The 23,840-nt window shown below is 45.1% G+C and overlaps 1 protein-coding gene across 1 annotated transcript; it reads right to left on the bottom strand.

The window, feature by feature from the left end:
- Positions 1 to 155: 155 nt before the first annotated feature.
- Positions 156 to 16,524, bottom strand: SCN3B (sodium voltage-gated channel beta subunit 3; the record flags this gene model as incomplete). Its single annotated transcript, XM_081960602.1, has 6 exons — positions 156 to 1,107; positions 2,367 to 2,467; positions 4,474 to 4,612; positions 5,345 to 5,570; positions 10,739 to 10,902; positions 16,470 to 16,524. The coding sequence occupies 5 exons, from the start codon at positions 16,522 to 16,524 to the stop codon at positions 2,404 to 2,406; spliced, it is 648 nt and encodes a 215-aa protein (XP_081816728.1). The 3' UTR covers positions 156 to 1,107; positions 2,367 to 2,403.
- Between the last annotated feature and the right edge of the window lie 7,316 nt (positions 16,525 to 23,840).

Here is a 23,840-nt window from a genome sequence, read left to right as displayed (position 1 = left end):
CACACCCACCCAGCCATCCAACCCTCCCAACAGTCTGATGGCCCGTGAATTGGCCCCTTGTTTAAAAAGTTTGAGGACCCCTGGTCTAAACCAGAGATGGTATTCAGCAGTTTCTGACCAGCTCTGGAGAACCAGTAGCGGAAATTTTGAGTAGTTCGGAGAACTGGTAAATACCACCTCTGGCTGGCCCCACCCTCATCTATTCTCTGGCTTCTGAGTCCCAGCTGATTTGGAGAGAATGGTGATTTTGCAGTATCCTTCCCCTGGAGTGGGGAGGGAATGAGGATTTTGCAGTATCCTTCCCCCGGAGTAAGGAGGGAATGGAGATTTTGAAGTATCCCTTCCCTGCCACACTCGCCAAGCCACACCCACCAAACCACACCACGCCCACAAAGCCACGCCCACAGAACCGGTAGTAAAAAAATTTTTGAATCCCACCACTGGTCTAAACCTTGTCACATTGTTACATGATCAGAAACCTGTTCTCTACACTTGGGATTCGCCCAGGAGTCAGACAAATCCTGAATTGAGTGTGGACTGTGTCAAAGATGGAGATGAATGAAATTATGCAAAGAGTGGAAGATTTGTGCTCTGGCTAATCCCTGGATGGTGATAATTTCAAGGCTTCTGTGGTCATCCCAACAATATTTCCAGCTTCCTGAGTTCTCCTCCTCCTTCCCTCTCCTAGGTTGAGAAGGAACTCAAACTTTCTGATTCTTAGTTTTGCCTGCCTGCCCCATGCTGGGAACAGGATGCTAAATTAATTCCAGAACGAAGATAGAAGAAGGTTCAGAGTGGAGAACGTTGTCCTGGGGGCAGCTTGAGATGGCAAAGACCCCAACGGGAAAAAAAAAACCTACGTTAGGGAGAAAGGCAGTTCGTATTTACAAAACGGGGCCAACGATAGGACGAACAGTGCAAGCCTGCCCTCTTTGTCTGTCTCAGCTTGCCTCAAACGGAGGCCTGTCATCGGTCAAGATGGAAGCCACAGATGCCTCCCCAGGAGGAGGAAATAAATGTAGATGGTCTTGTGGCTCCACCTCGTGGAACGGGATCCCTTGCAATTCAGCTGCAGTGATTTGTTAGTCCTTGAGGTCTGTCAGACTCCTGAAAAGGAAAAGAAACATGGCAAGAGTAATCTACCTTTTGCATTGTAAAGAGCTGATTGGTGAAACCTGGTGTCTGAGCCCCACAACCAAGAGGCTGTGGGAGAAATCCACTCAACATTTTTTTTGAATGGTGTGGTGCAGAGGTGGTATTCAGCCAGTTGTGACAGGTTCTGGAGAACCGCTGGAGAAATTTTGAGTAGTTCAGAGAACCGCAAATAGGCTGGCCCCTGCTGATCTTCTTCTGTTGCCCTGCGCAGGAGAATGGAGCTGGAAAGCAGGTTAGTGGGGTGGGGAGCGAATGGGGACTTTGCAGTATCCTTTCCCTGCCACGCCCACAGAGCCATGCCCACAGAACCAGTAGTAAAAAAATTTGAAACCCAACATTGCAGTGGTCTAGCGGTGGAGCTGTTGCCTCACAATCAGGAGACTGTGAGTTCGATCCTAGGTAGAGGCAGATATTTGTCTCTCTGGGCAAAATGAGAATATATCTGCTGAACGAAACTCCGCATTGGTGACAGGAAGGGCATCAGGCCATTAAAACACTCTGCTAGCTCTATTCATTCATTCTGCTAGACTCCACCCTGCAAGGAATTATGGGATCATGAAATGAAGAAGATGATGATGATTTTTTAAATGGCTCCATGGACTGACATTCTTTACAAGTTCCAGATCCCTGAATTCTGCAATGCAGCTCCCATTATTTATATGTTGATGGCCTCCATTTATTTTATTCATTCGGTTATTTATTCCTTAGAGGGAAAAAAAACCACCCCTACGTTATCAGAATAGAGCTGGAAAGGACCTCGGAGGTCTTCTAGTCCAGCCCCCTGCTCAAACAGGAGATGCTACACCGTTTCAGACAAGTGACTGCTTAATATGAATATAATTAAATAATATATTACTATTTCCCTTAATATGATAAGGGAAAGAGCATATTCAAAATGTGGATTTCTTTTTAAAAAGGGACAAGTAACATTCAGAACAAGGAAAATGCATAGTTGCATCAACTGGAGAGGTGAGGTGAAATGGAATTTATAAGTATAAGATAGGAAAAATGAATAGTAGTGTGAGTTTTGAGTTGTAAACTGCCCAGGTTCATTTAGGTGACATGGGCAGTGGAGAACATAAACAAACAAACAAACATTTTAGGAGACTCAATATGTAAGTGCTATTGCTATTTACTTATTAATTTATTTTTATTAGATGGAATATCCTGAGATAATTTCTCCTTTTATCATGAAAAGAGCCTTGTCTCACCTTTGTTGCAAATGGCACTCTGGTGCAAATTCACCTCCTACTCCTCCACTGGTATAGCACAGTTTTCTTTATTTTCTGACGGGATGGCGAGGTAGTTGGTACTAGGGAACAAAAGGGGTGGTTATAAGCCACAGTGGCGCAGTGGTTAGAGTGCAGTACTGCAGGCTACTTCTGCTGACTGCCGGCTGCCTGCAATTTGGCAGTTCAAATCTCACCAGGCTCAAGGTTGGCACATCCTTCCCATCCTTCTGAGGTCAGTAAAATGAGGACCCAAAATTGTCGGGAGGCAAGATGCTGACTCTGTAAACTGCTTGGAGAAGGCTGCAAAAGCACCATAAAGCAGTATACAAGTCTAAGTACTTATTGCTTGCTTTTTTGCAGAAGAATCCTAAGTACTCAAATGTGCTTTTAAGAAACCTCCACGGATTGAGTCCAGCTAGGTGGCATATCCTCTAAGTAAAGGTTTTCCAACCTGGGCCATTTCCAACCATTTGGACTTCATCTCCCAGAATTCCAAAACGAACAATAGCCCTTGCTGAGACTTCTGGGAGTTGAGGTCCACTCAATTCGCCAAGGTTGGAAAACACTGATCTACATGACCATGGTTTCAAAGAGCTAAGTAAGGTCAGAGATGGTTACGGGGAGACCGTCAAAAAGTAAAGACTATTAGCTTGTTGAGAAAAAAAGTTCTAGAAAGAGTCAGTGGTGTAGCTTTGTCAAAGCAACTGTGCAGATGTGTTCATCAGATTACCTAGAACAGGGGTGTCCAAACTTGAGAACTTTAAGACTTGTGGACTTCAATTCCCAGAATTCCCCAGCCAGCATGGCTGGCTGGGGAATTCTGGAAGTTGAAGTCCACAAGTCTTAAAGTTCCCAAGTTTGGACACCCCTGACCTAGAATCTAATGTGATAAAGGAGTTTTTTTTTTAAAAAAAAACCCTTTGTACTGGTTTTACTCCAAAAGTACTTTCTTTTAAAAGAGGCAACTGGACTTTCTGTTTTTTTCTTGGAAGATGCTGCACTTCTCATCTAAGAAGCTTCTTGGATGAGAAGCGAAACATCTTCAAAGAAAAACCAGTTGCCTCTTGAAAAAGCACCTTGGGGACAACCTGGATGATGGAGAATCTCCATAGACATTTACTGGTTTCATATATTTTTTACTGTCATTGGAGAACTGCTCAAGTTTAGGTTGTACTGTATAAGACGGGAAGTGACATACTTTATTTAATGGAATAAAAAAAATGCTATCTTTATTAAAAACCGATAAATATCTGGCGTGCAAAAAATCCAAATTTTATCTCTAACAGATTAGGCGAGATTGCTGCTTCGGCCCCTTTTTCCCCCTTTCTGGATGTCCTTTTTTCTCTCTCTGGATCTGTTTTTCTTCCTCCTTTGTCAAGAATATCTGTAAAGTATAGTCACAAAAATCAAGATGGCATCCTCAGTGGTGCAGTTGAAGATTTGGTGGCTGTTTGGTTGGCAACATCGGGACTTGGGACTATGTTCAGGGGTCACCAACCTTTCTGACCTCAAGGACCAATATATTCATAATTTTAAATCCTGCGGACCACTAATATGATCTGCCTAATGACCGGCTGGGTGGGCGTGGGTGGCTAGGTGTTCATGTGATTGGATGGGTGTGGCCAACTCTATGTCACTCACATTGCTAGCCTCTACTCGCCACTCCCCTCCCAGCCACTCCTCACCTGCCCACCCAGGCTCCTTAGGGCCCCAACAGGAAGCAGTTTTTGGAGCTAAGCAGCCACCATGAGAAAGAGCTCAGTTCAAATCGGATCTGACTGCGAAGGAGGCTCAGCAGAATTTTTGTACCTGCTCGACCAACAATCTTAGTAGCTGCAAACTTGAATATATGTCCTTGTACATAGCAATGAACAAACTCCTTAGTTTGGTCTTCCCTTTCTGGATGCAGTAGAGACACAGGTACATCCTACAAGGGATCTGAGCATTGATTATAGGTTGGCCAACCCTGAGTTGTAACTATGGAGAGGTTGAGCTACTTCTCCATCCCCCCTCATGCCCGGCTGCTAAAATACAATTCTACTTTCTTTTCTCGCTTCCCAAGACGCCCAGATTTCTCAAAACTCACGCATTTTCCAGGGCGGCATCCTCTGCTTTGGAAACTTTCTGGTAGCAGTAAACCATCTCAATCAGGAGCCATAACGTGAGGAAGACCAAGAGAATATACATCATTATTGCAGAGATGAGAGCTGTTAAGTCTCTTCCAGCTGTAGAGGAGATTTAAAAAAAAAAAGGGGGGGGGAGATAATTCTAGGATTGATCCCCATGAGCAAAACCCTTTTCATGTAATCAAGTATGTGGAGCTTAACTTTGAAGGAAGATCTGGAATGACACTGAGTTTCTGCAGTTGGCTGAATCTTCCGTGGAATGAGGGTGAAGGCAAAATATTCCTTACAAACCAAGAGAGTAGAGTGGAGTGGAGTAGAAACAGAATAGAATAGGACAGAACAAATCACATATTGGAATGTAGAATAGAATAGAATAGAATAGAATAGAATAGAATAAATCATATATTGGAATATAGAATAGAATAGAATAGATCACATATTGGAATGTAAAATATTGGAATGTAGAATAAAATAGAATAGAATAGATCACATATTGGAATGTAGAATATTGGAATGTAGAATAGAACAGAACAGAACAGAACAAATCACATATTGGAATGTAGAATATTGGAATGTAGAATAGAACAGAACAGAACAGAACAGAACAAATCACATATTGGAATGTAGAATATTGGAATGTCGAATAGAATATTACCCCTTTCTTTTCCTTTGTTTGTAACCCTGTGTTTGCAAAATAAACCTTGGCCGCTCTTAATAATTTAACTTCCCAGTGAAGATGTGAGAAAGCTGCTGGAAACGGTTTAACCCCAGCAGAGAGGAGATTCTTAATTTAAAGGCTTGAGCCATGACCAACCACTTGGATTATCCTACCATCCTTCATCACGGTGAGGTGAATCAGCGTTGAGCTAGTGAAGATGGGCCGGTGGGTCTCAAAGAGGAATTCCCGTGTGACATTGCAGGTGTAGATCCCCGAATCGTTCAGGGAGATGTTTAGGACCGAGATGGAGACGTCCTGCATATCTGCACTCCCGTTCCACTCAAGCCGGCCCTGAAAAGGACTCTCAAGTTCCCGTTTCTCGTTGTTGAATTCATAGATCTGTAAAAGTCCAGAAAAAAAAGAAGACATCAACTTTAGTAAAAGTCCTTAGACTTATATAGCAATAGCCCTCGGACTTATATACCGATTCAGAGGGCTTTCCAGCCCTCTCTAAGCGGTTTACAGAGTCAACCTCTTGTGCCCCCAACAATCTGGGTCCTCATTTTACCTCCCTTGGAAGGATGGAAGGCCGAGTTAACCTTGAGCCGGTCAGGATCGAACTACGGGCAATTGGCAGAATTAGCCTGCAATACTGCATTCTAACCACTGGGGAGGGAGGGAGGAATAGTACTTAGACTTATATACCGCCTCATAATGCTTTACAGCCGTCTCTAAGTGGTTTACAGAGTCAGCATCTTGCCCCCGCCCCCAGCAATCTGGGTCCTTATTTGACTGACCTCAGAAGGATGAAAAGCTGAGTCAACTTTGAGCTGGTGAGGACCGAACTACCAGCAATTGGCAGAATTAGCTTGCAGTACTGCATTCTAACCACTGGGAGGGAGGGACGGAAGAAAGGAAGGAAGGAAGGGAATAGCAATAGCACTTACTTACATACCGCTTCACGGTGCTTTCCAGACCTCTCTAAACTGTTTACTGAGTCAACCTATTGCCCCCAACAATCCTCATTTACCATCCCAATAGTGCTTTACAACACTTTCTGGCTGGTTTACAGTGTCAGCATTATTTGCATATTGCCCACCCCCCCAAATCTGGACCCTCATTTTACCAAATGGAAAGGATGGAAGGCTGAGTCAACCTCCAGAATAACAGACTTGGAAGAGACCTTGGAGGTTTTCTAATCCAACCCTCTTCTTGAGCAGGAGACCCTTATACCATTTCAGAAAATTGGCTGTCCAATCTCCTCTTGAAAACCTCCAACGAAATACCCCTAGCGTGAAGGTCCTTCTACATGTACATTGTTTAAAATTAGAAGCAGATACTTCTGTGCTTCTCCTGCTTTCTCTGTTACAAAGATGTGTAAGACTTTGGGTTGAGATGGATAGGTGTGGATTTATTTTGATGTGAGGCTTTATGAGAGTTCGAAATTGGCCACATCCCACTGAGAGTGACTAGACAAGAGATTACACAAGTAGAGATAATTGCTACAATAAGGTTCTTTCCCATAAGGCTGATATCCATCTACAAGCGCCTGACTCTAGGGGGCGGTGCTCATCTGAGTTTCAAAGCCAAAGAGCCAGCGCTGTCCGAAGACGTCTCCACGGTGACTAAACACTGAAGGCGCATGGAGCACTGTTACTTTCCCACCAAAGGTGGTCTCTATTTTACTACTTGCATTTTTACATGCTTTTGAACTGCTAGGTTGGCAGAAGCTGGGACAAATAACGGGAGGTCACTCAGTTACGCGGCACTAAGGAAACCATTTTATGGCAGTACAGAAGAAGCCATTTTAAGGCACAACAGGCTGTATCTTAACAGAACACACACACCAAGGAGTTTTAGTCAGTGGTGAAATTCAATTTTTTTACTACTGGTTCAGCGGGCGTGGCTTGTGGCAGGGGAAGGATACTGCAAAATCTTCATTCCCTCCCCACTCTGGGGCCATCCAGAGGTGGTATTTGCCAGTTCTCTGAACTACTCAAATTTTCCACTACCGGTTCTCCAGAACCTGTCAGAACCTGCTAAATTACACCCCTGTGTACCAAGTTTGGATGAAATTGCTCGAGGCATTCCAGAGTTATGCTGGAACATACACACACACAGCCATTGATAGATAGATGATAGATAGATAGATAGATAGATAGATAGATAGATAGATAGATAGATAGATGATAGATAGGTAGGTAGGTAGGTAGATAGATGATAGATAGATAGATGATAGATAGATAGATAGATAGATAGATAGATAGATAGATAGATGATAGATAGATAGATAGATAGATAGATAGAGCCAATCAATTGTAGAAGCTTCTAACTTCACCCATCATTTTGTCCGCAGACAGAATCAAATATTGACTTCTAGGAAAATTCCCTACAAGAAAATGGTGCTATTTTTTTTTTGCAATACTTCTCAGTTAAATGTTGAAATGATGCAAGACCGTGATCAATAGTTGATTGACCTTCCCAAATCTGTTCCTTGCCTGAAAGCTGAGGATCCTATCCCAGCAATCCCTGAATTTACAGTTTACTGTATAAGTCTTTAGCCAAAAGATTACCGATTCTGCTTATTGGCCAATAATTTTCTAGGTCACCCTTTGCTGTTTCTAAAAAAAGGGGAGGATAAATGCAACCCACAATCCCTAGGGATTTACTTAAAATATGTGAACGGTGAGCCTCAGATTAGCCCCATCATGAAATGCTATTTTTTTTATCAGCTCTACTGAGATTAAACCATTTCCAGCAGCTTTCTCGGATCTTAACTGGGAAATTAAATTATTAAGGGCAGCTCTCCTCACCAGTGGTCAATCTCACATGGTGTCTGGACCCAGGAAATCCTAAAGCTTCCAGAAAACAGGGCTCGCCAACCTCTGTGTATTCATTAAAATATTTTTTTTTCTAGGCTTTGGGCGTGATATAACTGTCCGATAGCATTTGAACGTTGGAAGATCTGCATTTTTTCCCAAGCATTTCCCCTTAACTGCAGACTACGCAGGGGTTTTTTTTTGGGGGGGGGGGTGTCAACCAAGTGTTAGTTGTGACAGGATTAATTAAAGGAATCAAGGGATTGGGAGATCTGCAACCATTTGCCAAAACAGAGTAGAGAAATACAGGCGAGCTTCCCAAAGCAGCTATTTATCTTTGATGACACCTCACCTTCTCTTTCGCTTACTCTGAAGCAGTTGCATAAATAATTATTATTGTATGTTGCACAACCACCCAGATGTTCGGACTGGATTTGGCATTCTTATCTAATAACTAGGTCCTTTTTCCATTTTTTAATTTTTTTCCACAGCAACAATTCTGTGAAAGTGATTTATCTTGGCTAGCCCAAACTCACCCCACGGGCTTCTAAGAGCTCATGAGGATGGATTCAAATCTACATATCTGCAGATTTAATTCATGGCTCCGATCACTATCACACAACTATCCTTTACAAGATTGGATTCCCACCACCACATCTCTTTGCCAAAACGCCAAATAGGAGTAGAGTTATCCTGCAAACATATAGCAACAAAATCCTGCTGTTATGGATCAGGTTCCATAAACAATGACACCTTTTTTAAAAAAGAGATTCCCTTTCAGAGTGTGATTACATTCAGAAAGAAGAATAGAATAGCAGAGTTGGAAGGGACCTTGGAGGTCTTCTAGTCCAACCCCTGCCTAGGCAGGAAACCCTATACCATTTCAGACAAATGGTTATCCAACATCTTCTTAAAAACTTCCAGTGTTGGTGCATTCACAACCTCTGGAGGCAAGTTGTTCCACTGATTAATTGTTCTAAGAGTCAGGAAATTTCTTCTTAGTTCAAGGTTGCTTCTCTCCTAGATTAGTTTCCACCCATTGCTTCTTGTCCTGCCCTCAGGTGCTTTGGAGAATAGCTTGACTCCCTCTTCTTTGGGGCAACCCCTGAGATATCAGAACAATGCAATCATGTCTCCCCTAGTCCTTCTTTTCATTAAACTAGACATACAACCGTTCCTGCAACCGTTCTTCATATGTTTTAGCCTCCAGTCCCCTAATCCTCTTTGTTGCTCTTCTCTGCACTCTTTCTAGAGTCTCAACATCTTTTCTACATCCAAAACTGGATGCAGTATTCCAAGTGTGGCCTTACCAAGGCATTGTAAAGTGGTATTAACCCTTCACGTGATCTTGATTCTATCCCTCTGTTTATGCAGCCTAGAACTGTGTTGGCATTTTTGGCAGCTGCTGCGCATGGCTGGCTCCTATTTAAGTGGTTTTCCAGTAGGACTCCAAGATCCCTCTCACAGTTACTGCTATTGAGCAAGGTATCACATACACTGTACCTGTGCATTTCGTTTTTCGTGCTTAAATGTAGAATCTTACTAGGTATTCAAGTCCCTCTGTCTTCTTCTCCAAAACTCCTGACCCTAATTTCCAATTAACCTGGCCATTTTTAATCACTGCAGGATCTCCCGTGGACAAAATAGCCACCCTCTTAAACGTATTGTAGAGCAGATCTCCTCTCCCATTCATCCTCCTACAACCTGGAAGGTTTTTCCTAACGTTTAGCTGAAATCTGCAAACTTTTCTTGGAAGAAATATCCTTCTGGGTTCAGTTCCAAGTGGGGAAAAAGACCAGGGGGTGGGCTGCTGGGAGTTCGGGAGAACCTCTAGCTAAGACTCTGTGCAGTTCGGAGGACCCCCAAATCCCACTCCTGGCTGGCCCCGCCCCACCCTGCCCCTCCCAGGAGTCCCCACGTGGTCCATTTTGGACGCAGGTACGTGCAGGGCATGTGCGGAGGCTCAGGGAGGGTGGGAGTTGCCTACTGGAAGTTCAGGAAGTTCAGGAAGCCAGAAACAGGTCTGTTTCCAGCCTCCAGAGGGCCTCCGGAGCCTGGGGAGAGCAAAAACGCCTCCCACCATGAGGCAGGAGGCTGACTAGGCCACTCCCACCATGGCCACACCCACCCAGCCACTGGGCAGAGAACCCCTTGCTAAAAAAATTTGAAGGCCATCCCTGAAAAAGACACTGGATTCATGGTGGCTGTTTGGAAAGATGGTTTAATGATGGACAGGATCACATGGCTTGAGATCCCGGGCAAAAAAAAAAAAGGGGGGGGGAGAGATGCTGAGATTGGCCTGGTTTTATGCCCTCTCTGGGCTTTTGTATTTGAGCTTGCATTCTGATTGGTTGTCAGACTCCCATAGGGCCATGCAGGGGCAACTTTGTAGATTGTCTTTTGAGTTCCCAAGCTTGGTTGAGCCTTTGCTTGGTGATGATGTAATGAAGGGGCTTTGGGCAATTCCTACTAATGCCTCTGCCTGAAGGAGGTAGATCTTTGTTATGTGGAATAGACTGGCTCAGGCCTTAATGGCCCATTGACAAAGGTGCGGGAGGTGGGGGGGAGATTGAGTTTCTGCCTCCCTTTTACGAGAAATATTCTGGCCCTTTAATATTTCCTAAAATATTTCGTTTTTTTAGGAGAGGGGTGGGTGCTAACTTCCTACACTTTCTGAGACCCTGTTCCTATCCCCCCCATCATCTCCCATGGTCCACATGCCCAAGGTATAGAAGTAACTTCACTCACAGCTACATCTTGTCCTCCTTCAGGCTTGTAGAACCACTTCACCACAGTGTTGGCCGAAACCTCTTCTCGCTTCATGCAAGAAATGCACATGAGCTTCATGCGTGACCCTTGCACAGCTTCGGTCTCCGAAGGGACTTCGACACAAACAGAAAAACAGATGCCCACTGGATAACGATGGAAATGAGGCAGCCCCGTTTGAAGGTGGAGAAGATGCCCGGCCAGGAGAGAACCCCAACCGTTGCCAAGTCAGAAAAGAAAGAAAAAAAGAAGATAAATAAACCAGACCCAGGAAATTACACGCTGCTCAATTTGTTTTTCTTGCTGAATGAGAATGAAGCTTTTCATTTACTGTTGGAGTTCTTGTAGAAGGATTAAAAAAAGTGAGATTGGAAAAGCTTCCTTTTTCTAGATGATCCTTAGACCGCAATCTAAATTAAGCACCAATTTTGGACAGAATTGGGTGACTCCCTTCAGAACCGATGGAGTCATTCAGGGTGTTGTGATCCACCAGTGGCCAGTGGAGCTGGCAGCAGATTCAGACAATGAGGAGGTTGGGGAGGAACCTGGGCAGGTCCTGGAGGCTGGGGAAGGCTCGGATGAGGGCTCTGTGTGGGAGGCAGAGATGGGACCAAGGCGATCTGGCAGTTCTCAGCTGCCTTTGGAGCTCGACAGCAGTGAGGCAGAGGAACAGCTGTAGCCTGTTCCCAGTGTGCGCATGCGCAGAGCTGCCAGAAGAAAAGAACAGCTAAGAAAGCAGGGTCAACTTGAGAGTAAAGCCACAGGTGGAAGGTGAATGGCCCCTCCCCATAGGAAATAAAAGAGGAGCAAAAGAGGAGTGGGCTTTTGCAGGAAACAATGTGTTCATTCGTTTCAGGAGCGTGAAGATCTGTCTGTGAATCTCAGAGACTCTGTGCCCAGTCTTCCCTTGCACAGTACCTCATGTGGAAAATATTTACATGGCAGCTTTCCAAGGTAGATAAGGTCTGTGTTCATAAATTCACCTTTGAAAGACTGCTTGCCAGGCCTTTGCTGAAGGTGAATGAGAGGAACTCGCATTCGTTTAATAAAAGGGGTTTTGTCGGGATGAGGAATCTGCTTGGTGCTTTTTGGGGAAGCCTAGCTCAGAACACAGGGAGGTTGAATCACGGGAGTTCAGCACCAAATTCTTTGATTCTGCTCATAGCACCTAAACTATGGAACTTATATCATAAGAGAAGAACGGATCCTACAGAAATTGATGAGCTACCCTTTTCATCTGGTACGTGAGAACTGGGAGCAATTGGGCAAGCTCCCAGTAATCCAAGACCTTCTAGTGAGTTATTTTTATTGTTCAAAAAGTTATAAATCACTCTAGCAACTGATTTTTCCCCCCAAGGTCAAGCCCTATTTATAGATTCAGTTTCCAAACTCACATTCCCTTTAACTGCCCTCTGTAGCCTGTTATCCTCTCTCCTTCCTTTTGAAAATGCTCAGATTTGTTCTAAGCTTGTTAGTTTAATTACAGTGGGAAACTTAATTTGAACCCTAGTTTCCAGATCATCAAAGTTTGATGGCACCAATGGAAGAGAATATGTGTATGTCAGAGTCAAACTGTAGGGTCCTTGGTGCTTTCTGAGCTTGGCGGTTTTTTTTTTTTTCAGACGTTTCATTACCCAAGTAGGTGATGTCATCAGCGCTTTTAACTATCAGTCCCTTCTAGCACTGATGATGTTACCTAATTGAATCATGAAATATCTACAAGAAAGCAACCACACGCAGAGAGCACCAAGGACCCCACAGTTTGACCCTGAGCTACAAACGCCTAACATGAAAAACGTCATCAAAAAAGCACAACAAAGAATGTTCTTCCTGCGCCAACTCAGAAAGCTCAAACTGCCCAAAGAGCCGCTGATTCTGTTCTACGGAGGAATTATTGAGTCTGCCATCTGCACCTCTGTATCTATCTGCTTTGGCTCTGCAACCAAACAAGACAGACACAGACTTCAGAGGATAATCAGAACTGCAGAAAAAAACAATTACTGCCAACCTGCCTTCCATTGAGGACCTGGACACTGCATGAGTCAAAAGGAGGGCTATGAAAATATCTACAGACCTCTCACATCCTGGACATAAATTGTTTCAACTTCTACCCTCAAAACGACGCTATAGAGCACCGCACACCAGAATAACGAGACATAAGAACAGTAATTTCCCGAACACCATCACTCTGCTAAACAAATAATTCCCTCACCACTGCCAAACTATTCACTAAGGCTACATTACTATTACTTTTAGTCTTGTCATCGTTCCTATCACCCATCTCCTCCCACGTATGACTGCAGGACTGTAACTTTGTTGTTTGTCTCCTTATGATTTATATTAATTGTTTCCTGATTGCTTATTTGTACCCTATGACTATCATTAAGTGTTGTACCTTATGATTCTTGACAAATGTATCTTGCCTTTTTATGCATACTGAGAGCATTTGCACCAAAGACAAATTCCTTCTGTGTCCAATCACACTTGGCCAATAAAGAATTCTATTCTATTTTATTCTATTCTATTCCATTTCATTCCACTCCACTCCAACTATTCCTTTTCATTCATTCCTTATCCTATCCTATCCTATCCTATCCTATCCTATCCTATCCTATCCTATCCCATTCCATTATTTCTTTTCATTCTTTCCTTATTATATTCTGTTCTGTTCTACTCTACTCTACTCTACTCTACTCTACTCTAAATATTCTCTTCTATTGCTACCGTCAAACTTTGATGAACTTTGAAGGGTTATCATGTGCTATGAGACTTCTATGAATTTGTGACTAACTGAGTAAGTTTTACAGTTTAGAAAATGACTGTCATGAAAGCAATCTACAGTACCAAACAAAACAAGACAGTCCTACTTTTCAGAGATATGTAAGTGGGGTTTCCACCCCAACTCCCTACTTTCTTCATATGAGCTATTGAAACAAAATGCTCAAGAATAGAAGAAATTGGTTTGATCCAGCACGTTATTTCTTGGGGGAGAAATGCTGCTGTTTTTAACTCTATGGACTTTCTTGTAGAGGAACAGTCTGTACATATTACACTCTTTGCATCCAGCCTCCAAGACTGTCAGATCCTTTGTGTGGTAGAAATTGGGTAGCCGGAATTGAAGGAAAAAAGATGCAGATTTTCCTGAGCTGGAACATGTCAGATTGTTCTAGAGTTTTATTTATACTAAATTATACTATTATATTAAAGGGCGACTCGGGCGTAAGGCTTGGAGATGATTGGCCCCTCCCATAGGACATAAAGGAGGAGCAAACGGGACGTGAGCCTTTGCAGGAAGCAATTAGTTCATCTACTCGGTCCAAGCTCTGAGCAGTTCTGCTTGACTCTGTGCTCCATTTGGCCTTGCGAAACTAAATGGCAATTAGGTCTCTGGCAGCGTTTCAAGGGAGATAAAGTGGGTGCTTATCAGCCTTACCCTGAAAGACTGTGGCAACTTGAGCAGATTCATAGACTGTTTGTGAACCATTATGGGCTGTGAATGACCATAATTCACAGCCATGTAAACAACAGAGGGGTTTTGGGACTAAGATTATGATTTATCCTTTCTCAGGAAGCTTAAGTCAGAACACCCAAATCTTCATTTGCAACACCTTTTTCTTCTGTCCAAGCACTGCACTTTTTGAGCAGAAAAGTTGCTCAACATCTTTTCAGCTCTTTTGTAGGGATTGGGGTTCTGACATTTGAGCAGACAATATGACAATATGGGAACACAGAAGGGATGTGGGTGGTATACAGTCATTTTTTAAAAAATCCCTTTCGCAGGGAGTGGAATCGAGGTTGCTTTTTATGTTTTGCTATGTTAGTGCAGGCTCCGTAGCCATAAAGGTAAAGGTTCCCCTCGCACATATGTGCTAATCATTCCTGACTCTAGGGGGCAGTGCTCATCTCCGTTTCAAAGCCGAAGAGCCAGCGCTGTCCAAAGATGTCTCCGTGGTCTTGTGGCCAGAATGACTAAACACCGAAGGGGAACGGAACGCTGTTACCTTCTCACCAAAGGTGGTTCCTATTTTTCTATTTGCATTTTTACATGCATTTGAACTGCTAGGTTGGCAGAAGCTGGGACAAGTAACTCCGTTATGCGGCGCTAGGGATTCGAACTGCTGAACTGCCCACCTTTCTGATCAACAAGCTCAGCATCTTAGTCACTGAGCCACCGCATCCACCCTGTAGCCATACAGGGCAGGATTGTGATTATTGTGGCTCAGCATTTTGAGGTCAACGGGTTGAAATGTGGCCACAGTTATTATTGGGACCCTGCAGGCGGTGAATGCCATGTTGTTCAAGCTGCTGCTGCTTGAAAAGGAAGAGAAAAGAGACAGGCTGGAGAAAGGCAAGAAGGAGGGGGAGAAGAGGAAGAGAACAAAAGGGGAGGGGCTGTTAATCTGTCTCTTTCCTATCCTCCATGAACTGGAGTGAAACTGTCAAGACTCTGAAACAGAAAGGAAGACAAATGGCATTTTCTATTCCTGTTGTCTTAAATGGTGGAGCGATTGGGCCAGAAGGGAAAGCAAAGAGCAGGGGGTGGGGAGACATAAAAATGGGCATGCTAGGGAGTTTATTTATTTATTTAATTTTTAAAATCTTGCCTTAATACTCAATGAGTAACTCAAGGTGGTGAAGATACCTAATCTCCGTTCCCTTCCTTTCTTTCCCCACAACACAAACCTGTGAGTCAGTCTGAGACAGAATGACTGGCCCAGTTATCCAGTGGCTTTCATGCCTAAGGCAGGACTAGAATTCACCTTCTCCTGATGAGGGGCCCAAAGTCACCCAGTTGACTTTCCTGCTTAAGGCAGGACTAGAACTCCTGGTCTGTAGCCCCATGCATTCACCATGATATCCAGCTGGCTTGCTAAGAATTGACACCAACCTGATGGCACATACTCAAAATTGGGGTGGAGGGTAGAGTCATTAGCCTGGGGTCCCATTCCTAGAAAGGAACACTTCTTTCACTTGAAATGGACTCAGATCCAAGCTAGGGGTGGGCGGTTGAGGTGGGGGGCGTTTGGGTTCGATTTCTTTACAGAGTAGCATCCCCATGGAAGTTTAACACTACCAGATCTAACATTGGACACTGCGAGCTGGCAAGCCAACAACACACCGAAAGCCAAACCAAAATACTTTTGGGTAAAAGCTGTTTGACAAGTAGTCCTCCAGGATTAGAAAAAGCACATTTTGGACAGAGGGGAATTTTAACACACACACAAAAAAAAGCTAAGTTGCAGAAGGAAGAAAACACCCAAGATGTCTAAATCTTCCAGAACTGGAAGGAGACAGATTAAAACTCCCAACGAGGCGGCGTTGCTGCTTTAGGAAAAAGTCTATAACTCTCCGTAGCGGATCCCTTCAGATTCCCTGCCTTGCTTCTCCTCTCCCGTTACAGCCTCCACCTGCCAAAGCAATCCGCCAGACGCCAAAGTTCCCTGCCCGATTTCCAGCTGAGAAAAAAACCGGCCACAAAACAACAACAGGCGGCTTTTAATTATAAGCCGCTCTTCTCACCATGGCAGCCTAGCTTTGTTCCCCAAGGAGCGGTGGAAAGCCACCAGATCCTGCCTCCCAACCGCCGCTCCTCCCTGGCAGGGTTCTCCCTTGCCCTGCCAAATCCAGCCCCCCCCTCTTGTCCCCTCCCCACCGCGCCCCGTCCTTCCACTCCCATTGTTCAGGCAAGGGAGCCCCCCACCCCGGCACCTACCCCAAAGCGCCGCCAGCACGGTCGAGGCGAAGGCAACCTTTGTCAGCGCAGCCATGATCCCCACGGAATTGGGGGACGGGGTCTTCTGGGGAAGGAAGGGGGGGCGCTCAACTGGAGATCCGGGCAGAGCAAGGCAGGGTTCGACCCAGGGGAAGAGCGGATTCGATGGGGGACAGCGGCGCCTTTAGAGCACTGTAGGGACGCTCGCAACCACGGCCGTCGGCGATGGGGCGAGATTCAGCACCACGGAGAGCGCCGCCTTTAGAGAGACTCCTTCCTCGGGCGAGGGCGCGGGCGTCTCCTGGTCGACTTGGGCACCGGCCGCTCCTCCACGGCTCCGGCGCCGCGCCTGATGGGCACCAAGCCCCGATCCCCTTCCCCTGGGGAGGCGGCACGGCTCTTCTCGCGGCGGGAAGGGGGACTCCGCGCCCGCCGCTGTTCCAGCGCGCCGCCCAGTCCGACCTCCGACGCCTGGCGCTGCGCGAAGACGAGCGCGGAGAGGTTGGAGCCGGAGCAACCTACTGGCGGGTGGAGTGGGGTAGGGGGTGTAGAGGAAGCCTCCCTTCCCTCCCCTCCCCCCGTAGAAGCATGCGCAGATTTGTCCTTGGCAAAAAGCAGGCACGCCCCCTCCGCTGAACCCGCGGCTTCCTCGCCTTGCCAGCCAAAGGGGCGAAGCGGCTGTTGAGCGCCGCGCGTAAACGCCGGTGCTCCTGGTTTCTAATCTCCCGCACGCCCCTTTCTCCAGCTGGGCGGAGGAGCGGGGCTTTCTAGGAAACCTGACATTGGCAAGAGTGAATGGAAACCGTTACTCTGCCAGCAGCAGGTCGTTCTGGGGAGTAATGCAGTTGGCAGGGAGAAAAGATTGGGGAGGAAAGCAAGCCGAGCCGAGCCGAGCCATCTTTCTCGCAGCCCTACATTATGCCTTTCGCTAACTATGTTAGCTGTTCCGCGGTTGCGTTTACTCCCTAGTTTGCGTGCTTTTGGGGTTCATGATCTGGAGGGTATGTGCGAGGCTCCTTGGGTGGTTTTGTTGGGAAGGCTGAATTTTGATCACATGGCTGTGAGGATGCTGCAATGGGGCAGAGAAGAGCAACCAAGATGATTAGGGCACTGGAGGCTTAAACATAGGATGATGAACGGTTGCAGGAACTGAGCATGGCTAGTCTAGTGAAGAGAAGGACCAGGGGAGACATGATAGCAGTCTTCCAATATTTGAGGGGCTGCCACAGAGAGGAGGGGGTCAAGCTATTTTCCAAAGCACCCGAAGGCCAGAGAAGGAATAATGGATGGAAACTGAACAAGGAGAGATTCAACCTGGAAATGAGGAATTTTCTGAAAGTGAGAACAATCAACCCATGCAACAGAAGCTGTGGGAGCTTCATCACTGAAAGCTTTCAAGAAAACATTGGACTGCCACCTGTGAGAAATGGTGTAGGGTCCCCTGTTTGGGGAGGGTTGGACTAGATGACCTACAAGGTCCCTTTCAACTCTGTTATTCTGTTCTGTTATTCTGGTCATTAGTATTAATATAGTCTTTATTGTCATTGTACAAAATAAATACAACGAAATTGGTTTCATCACCAAACTAGGCAACATCATCAATGCTACAAGGGTGTGGGGTTTGCAGGGAAAAGGAGGAGGAGGATAACAAGGGCGAGGAGGAAGAGGAGAAGGAGGAGGAGGACTGGGACTATGGGGTCCTTGGTGCTCTCTGAGCTTGGTGGTTTTCTTGCAGATGTTTTGACAAGCAAACTCAATGGGGGATGCAGATTCACTTAACGACCGGGTTACTAACTTGTCAAACTAACTCATGAAATTGATCATAAGAGTGAGTCACCTTTTTTCCGTGGGGTTATAACTTCAAGTGGCTCCTAAATGAGTTATTATAAATTTAGGACTACCTGCACTCAACGGGAGGCCAGAAAGGCAATCTGGAGACAATGGGCTTGGCGTTCTTTCTTTAATTTGATTCCCTTCCACTCTCCCTGGTGTTCACCTCCAATTCCAACTGATGAGCTTTATAGATCTGCTTAGAATCTGGACAGGAGATGACATAAATGGACTCCCAGCCATTTGTCGCGGAACAGAGACAGAGATAGGCGAGCCAGATTATTTCTGCAACCTGAGCGCGGGATGAAGAGAGCCTCTACGAGTGAGATGGGAAGTCTCCACATTCGACACCTAAAGGAAATAAACAAAGATGGAAAGCTTTGATATCTTCCTCCCGAGTCATGTGGCTCAGGCTGGTTTTCCTGGAAGCATGGAGCCTTTGTTCCTCCTTTATGGGAGGGGCCAATCACCTCCAAGCCTTACTCCCGAGTCATCCCTTCTGTCTTAACTGTTCTTGCTTCTGGCAGCTCTGCGTATGTCCGCCCTGGGAACAGGGGCAGCCTGTTCTTCTGCCTCATTGCTGTCCAACTCTGGAGGCAGCACAGAATTCCCAGGTGGCCCTGGCCCCCTCTCTGCCTCCGACGCAGAGCCCTCATCAGAGCCTTTCCCAGACTCCAGGACTGGCCCATATTCCTCCCCAACCTCCTCGCTGTCCGAATCTGCTGCCAGCTCTGCAGGCCACCAGTGGACCACAACAATCTACTGCTACCCATAGTTGCAATAATCAAGTGGGCTGGCTATGTGCATTCTATAAATAAAATAATAAATCAATAAATATCTTCTGGAAGCGCCCGGGACTTTCCCTTCCCCAAGTTGGCAGAGATGCCAACAAATCTGCCTCTTCCCTCCATGCCCAGAGCAGAGAAAGCCACAGCTGTAAAAACATTGCATAGAAATTGCAAATGCTAGAGGCAGGGAAGCCACTCTCTGTGCAGAGTTGCTATAGGAACCAACCCAGCCAGGGCAAAGCAGGCAAAAAAATATACGTTAAAAATTAAAAATGAATAATTCAATGTAAAAAGGGCACCTGGCTCTTTTGTATCCAAACAAGGAGGTGGGGTGATTAAAGTCAAATAAGGATGAGCTGATGATCTGCCTCCCAACAGACGGAGGTGAAAGCGGCGATGGCAGCTCCACCGCCAGAGGTCTCGGGCTCCCTACGATCTTGTCAGAATGAATTGTCCTGATCACAGCAGCCAAAAGGGCATGAAAAATGCAAGAATGAGGGTATCTTTCTGGGTGCTGACTTCTGCATGTTATCGGGGGGGGGGGGGGGATTGATTGCGGAAGGAAGGAAGGAAGGAAGGAAGGAAGGAAGGAAGGAAGGGAGGGAGGAAAATTCTGAATCGTATTTCCCTCCTCTTCTTCCTCCTCCTCTTCCTCTTCTTCTTCCTCCTTTTTTCTTCCTCCCTCTTCTTCCCACACTTCAAATTTCTCTTCCTCCTCCTCCTCCTCCTCCTCCTCCTCCTCCTCCTCCTCCTCCTCCTCCTCCTCCTCCTCCTCCTCCTTTTCTTCTTCATTTTATGTTCCTCTTTCTCCTCCTCCACTTCCTATTCCTCTTCTTCTTCCTCCTTCTCTTCCTCCTTTTCCTCCTGCTTCCTCCTCCACTTCCTCTCCCTTTCTTCCTCTCCTCTTCCTTCTCTTCTTCTTTCTCCTCTTTTTCCTCTTCCTTTTATGTTCCTCCCCTATTCTTCTTCTTCTTCCTCCACCTTCGCTTCCCCCTTTTCTCTTCCTCCCTCTTCTTCCCCCACTTCAAATTTCTCTTCTTCCTCCCCTCTTCCTTCTTCTCTTCCTCCTCCTTTTCTGCTTCCTTTTATGCTCCTCTTCCTCCTCCTCCACTTCCTCTTCCTTCTTTTCCTCTTCCTCCCTCTTTCTCTTCCTCCTCCTCCTCTCTTCTTCCTTCTCCTCTTCCTCCTCCTCCTTTTCCTCTTCCTTTTATGTTCCTCTTCTTATTTGTCTTTCTCCTCCTCCTTCTCCTCCTCCTTTTCATCTTCCTTCTTCTTTCTCTTTCTCTTCCTCCTCCTGATCTTCTTCTCTTCCTCATTTTCTTCCTCACTTTCTGCATTTCTGTACCTACTGAAAATATTTTGATTCCCTTTTTACTTAAGAGCCAAGGGACTACAAATCACTAATGCTATGTAGATTTTATTGCTATACTGGATGTACATTTTTAGGAGTACATTTTATTGAATGTCAGCATACAGTGGAGTCTTCTGGCTGACCGTAAAAGGGAATTCCCATTTTAAGAAATATATGGAAACTGATCCATTTGGGCTACACATGGGAAAAGATCCTACATCCAGGTAGTTTGAGTTCTCCAGGGTCATGAAGATGCCTTTATAGTTTTAGTATAGAATAGAATTGCAACCGCAGTTACAGAAAAAATCCAAAGCAGAATAAAACAATAAATAAAGGTCAAGGGATGCTAATAGAAAACAGCAAGAGACCGATGGAACAAAAGAGAAGATAATAAACTGATGATAAAAAGCAGAAAGAAGATTAAAATGCATCTTCCAAGCAAACTTCTCATGAACCCTCCTAACTGCAAATATTCAATTTCTAAATTGAAGCCAAATCCCTCCTTTTGCAGGAACAGTAAGGAAACAAAATAACAGGTGAAGCTTTGAATCACTAAGGATTCCTCGTCTATTCTAACACAACCTCAAATGGTTTGAAGGGTTAGCTGCAATTCTTGACATAGCCACACGGGGACAGCACAGAGCAACCCAGAGAAACGTGCGCTTTCACACCCGGAGTTTAAAAAAACAAAAACAATTCCCGGCATACATAAGCAGAACGTCACGAAATATGCAAAAAAGGCTCAAAAATTTATGACGCCCTTCACCCTCTCAGTCTCCCCACTCTGACCAGGGTTTTATGACCCCTGATGACTAAAGCAAGCATTTCCTGCCCCCCCCCAAAGAAGATGGTTAATCTCGTGAGAGGTTAAATGAAGATTTAAAACTGTAGAAAGTTAGCACTCACCCACCCACCCCTCCTAGAAGAATGAAATATCCTAGGAAATATTAAAAAGGCAAGATATTGTATTTCCTTGGATGAGAAAAGGAGAAACGTGATTTTAAAGACAAAGCAGCTCCCTGCAGCTCCTGGCTGGCCCCCTTTTGCAGCTCCAGGGTGATGGGATTAAGACATGGCCCTCAGGACATGATAGGATTAGCCCTCTACCCATCTCACCACAAGGCACCTGGGAAGATTACATCACCCAGCAAGGCTCAACCAAGGCTGGGACTCAGAGCAACCTACAAGTTACCCTTGCATGGCCCCGTGGGAGTCTGACAACCAATCAGAATAGAAGCTCAAATCCAAAAGCCCAGAGAGGGTATAAAAACTCAGCCATTCTCAGTATCTCTTCCCCCTTTTCCTCCTTAATCCATCTTCAAGGCATCTGTTCCTGTCCACCATTAAACCATCTTTCCAAACGGCCACCATGTTTCCAATGTCTTTCCCCCACACTTGGAACTGAACCCAGAAGGACATTTCTCCCAACAAAATGATATTGCAATATTGTTGTCTTGTGATTTTTTTTAAAAAAAAAGGTTCCTCGCTTGTGAAAAAGGCACATGCTTTTCTACCTAATTGTCAGGGTCTCTCTATCTCTTTCAAACGTATTCTGATAATTATTGACTAGGTCTCCACGGTCTATTATGAAAATGCCAAAACGACTGCTCAATTCCACCTGTTTGTGCTGTCGTAGAAATATGGCCAAGATGTACTTGTGTTGGAATTTGGGTTGTACTTGGAAAAAGTTCAGAGAAGAGCAACTAAGATTATCAAAGGCCTGGAGACTAAACCATGTGAAGAATGGCTGGTGGACTTGGGTTTGGCTTGTCTAGAGAAAAGAAGAATTAGGGGGGACATAATAGTAGTATTCCAGTATTTGAGGGGCTGCCACAAAGAAGAGGGGGTCAAATTATTTTCCAAAGCACCTGAGGGCAGGACAAGAAACAATGGATGGAAGCTAATCAAGGAGAGACACAACCTGGAATTAAGGAGAAAGTTCCTAACAGTGAGGATAATTAACCAGTGGAACAACTTGCCACCAGAAATATTGGGTGCTCCATCACTGGAGGTTTCTAAGAAGAGACTAGACAGTCACTTGTTGGAGATGGTATAGGTTCTCTTGCTTGAACAACGGGCTGAACTAGAAGACTTCCAAGGTCCGTTCCAGCTCATGTTCTGTTCTGTTCTGTTCTGTTCTACATTATTCTATTCTATTCTATTCTATTCTATTCTATTCTATTCTATTCTATTCTATTCTATTCTATTCTGTTCTATTCTGACTTCCAACGCAAATAAGAAAATCATAGGATTGAAAGGATGATGTTGTCATAGACACGTCGCCATTTGCCCCCCTGGACGCCCTTATATAGGAATATCGTTAGTTGATCAAATTTAATAACATTTTTTATTACTTTACAAGGGTGATGGAAGATGTGAAGGATGAGGATGGGGCAGAGAATTCTGAAGTACATCTAAATGTGGTCACTATAAGTCAACCCCAAACTTGATTGGCGTAATCAACTGTCAATGAATATTGCAGGAGATCTTACTGGTGACATTTTTTGTTCCCCGTTATAATCTTTCACCACTCTGAAAAAATATCTTTTGGCTTGCACTTTCCATGTGATAAGTCCTGCTTGATGGGTGGTTGCAAGCCATAGAAAACAGGGCAAAAAAAAAAAAAAGAGGAGATAACATCTGATGACTCATTAAGGCAAGGATCTCATCCTCCATGAATGGGAATTCCATCCAAATTGCCTCCTTTGAAAGGAATCTTGGGGGGGGGGGGGTTGAAGGTAGAGAGGGGTGTGTGTGGATGGAATTATTCAGCATTTAAAATAATGATACATTTAGCAAGTTTTTATGAACTATGCTTTCACACCAGTGGTGTGGCTGTGGCAGGGGAAGGATACTGCGAAATCCCCATTCCCATCCCACTCCAGGGAGAAGGATATTGCAAAATCTCCATTCCCATCCCACTCTGGGGCCAGCCAGAGGTGGTATTTGCTGTTTCTCCAAACTCCTCAAAATTTCTGCTACCGGTTCTCCAGAACCTGTCAGAACTTGCTGGATTCCATCCCTCTTTTACACTGTTCTTAAGATATTTAGCAGAATCAGAAATGGCAAAAGGTCTATGGAGATTCTCAGTCATGCAGCTCAGGGTTGTCCCAAAGGTGCTATTTCAAGAGTCAACTGGACCTTCCCATTCTTGCTCCTGTCATCAAAAGCCATGCAAATGCAAGTAGATCAATAGGTACCACTGGTGGGAAGGTAACAGTGTTCCGTGATATCATGCTGGCTCAACGGCCTTGAAGCAGAGATGAGTAACACCCCTTTTAGCAACTACTAGCAGAGTCAAATCTGCAGGGACTCCTTTGCCTTTTTTTACTCTTAAATATATAATTTTGTCCTTCCTATCTCAGATACTTCCACTCTCCTCTTTTCAAGAGGAATTCACAC

The sequence above is a fragment of the Natrix helvetica genome, assembly GCF_964273705.1.
Source record: "Natrix helvetica genome assembly, chromosome: 8".
NCBI lineage: Eukaryota > Metazoa > Chordata > Lepidosauria > Squamata > Natricidae > Natrix > Natrix helvetica.
This window is presented reverse-complemented; position numbering and strand designations above follow the sequence as displayed.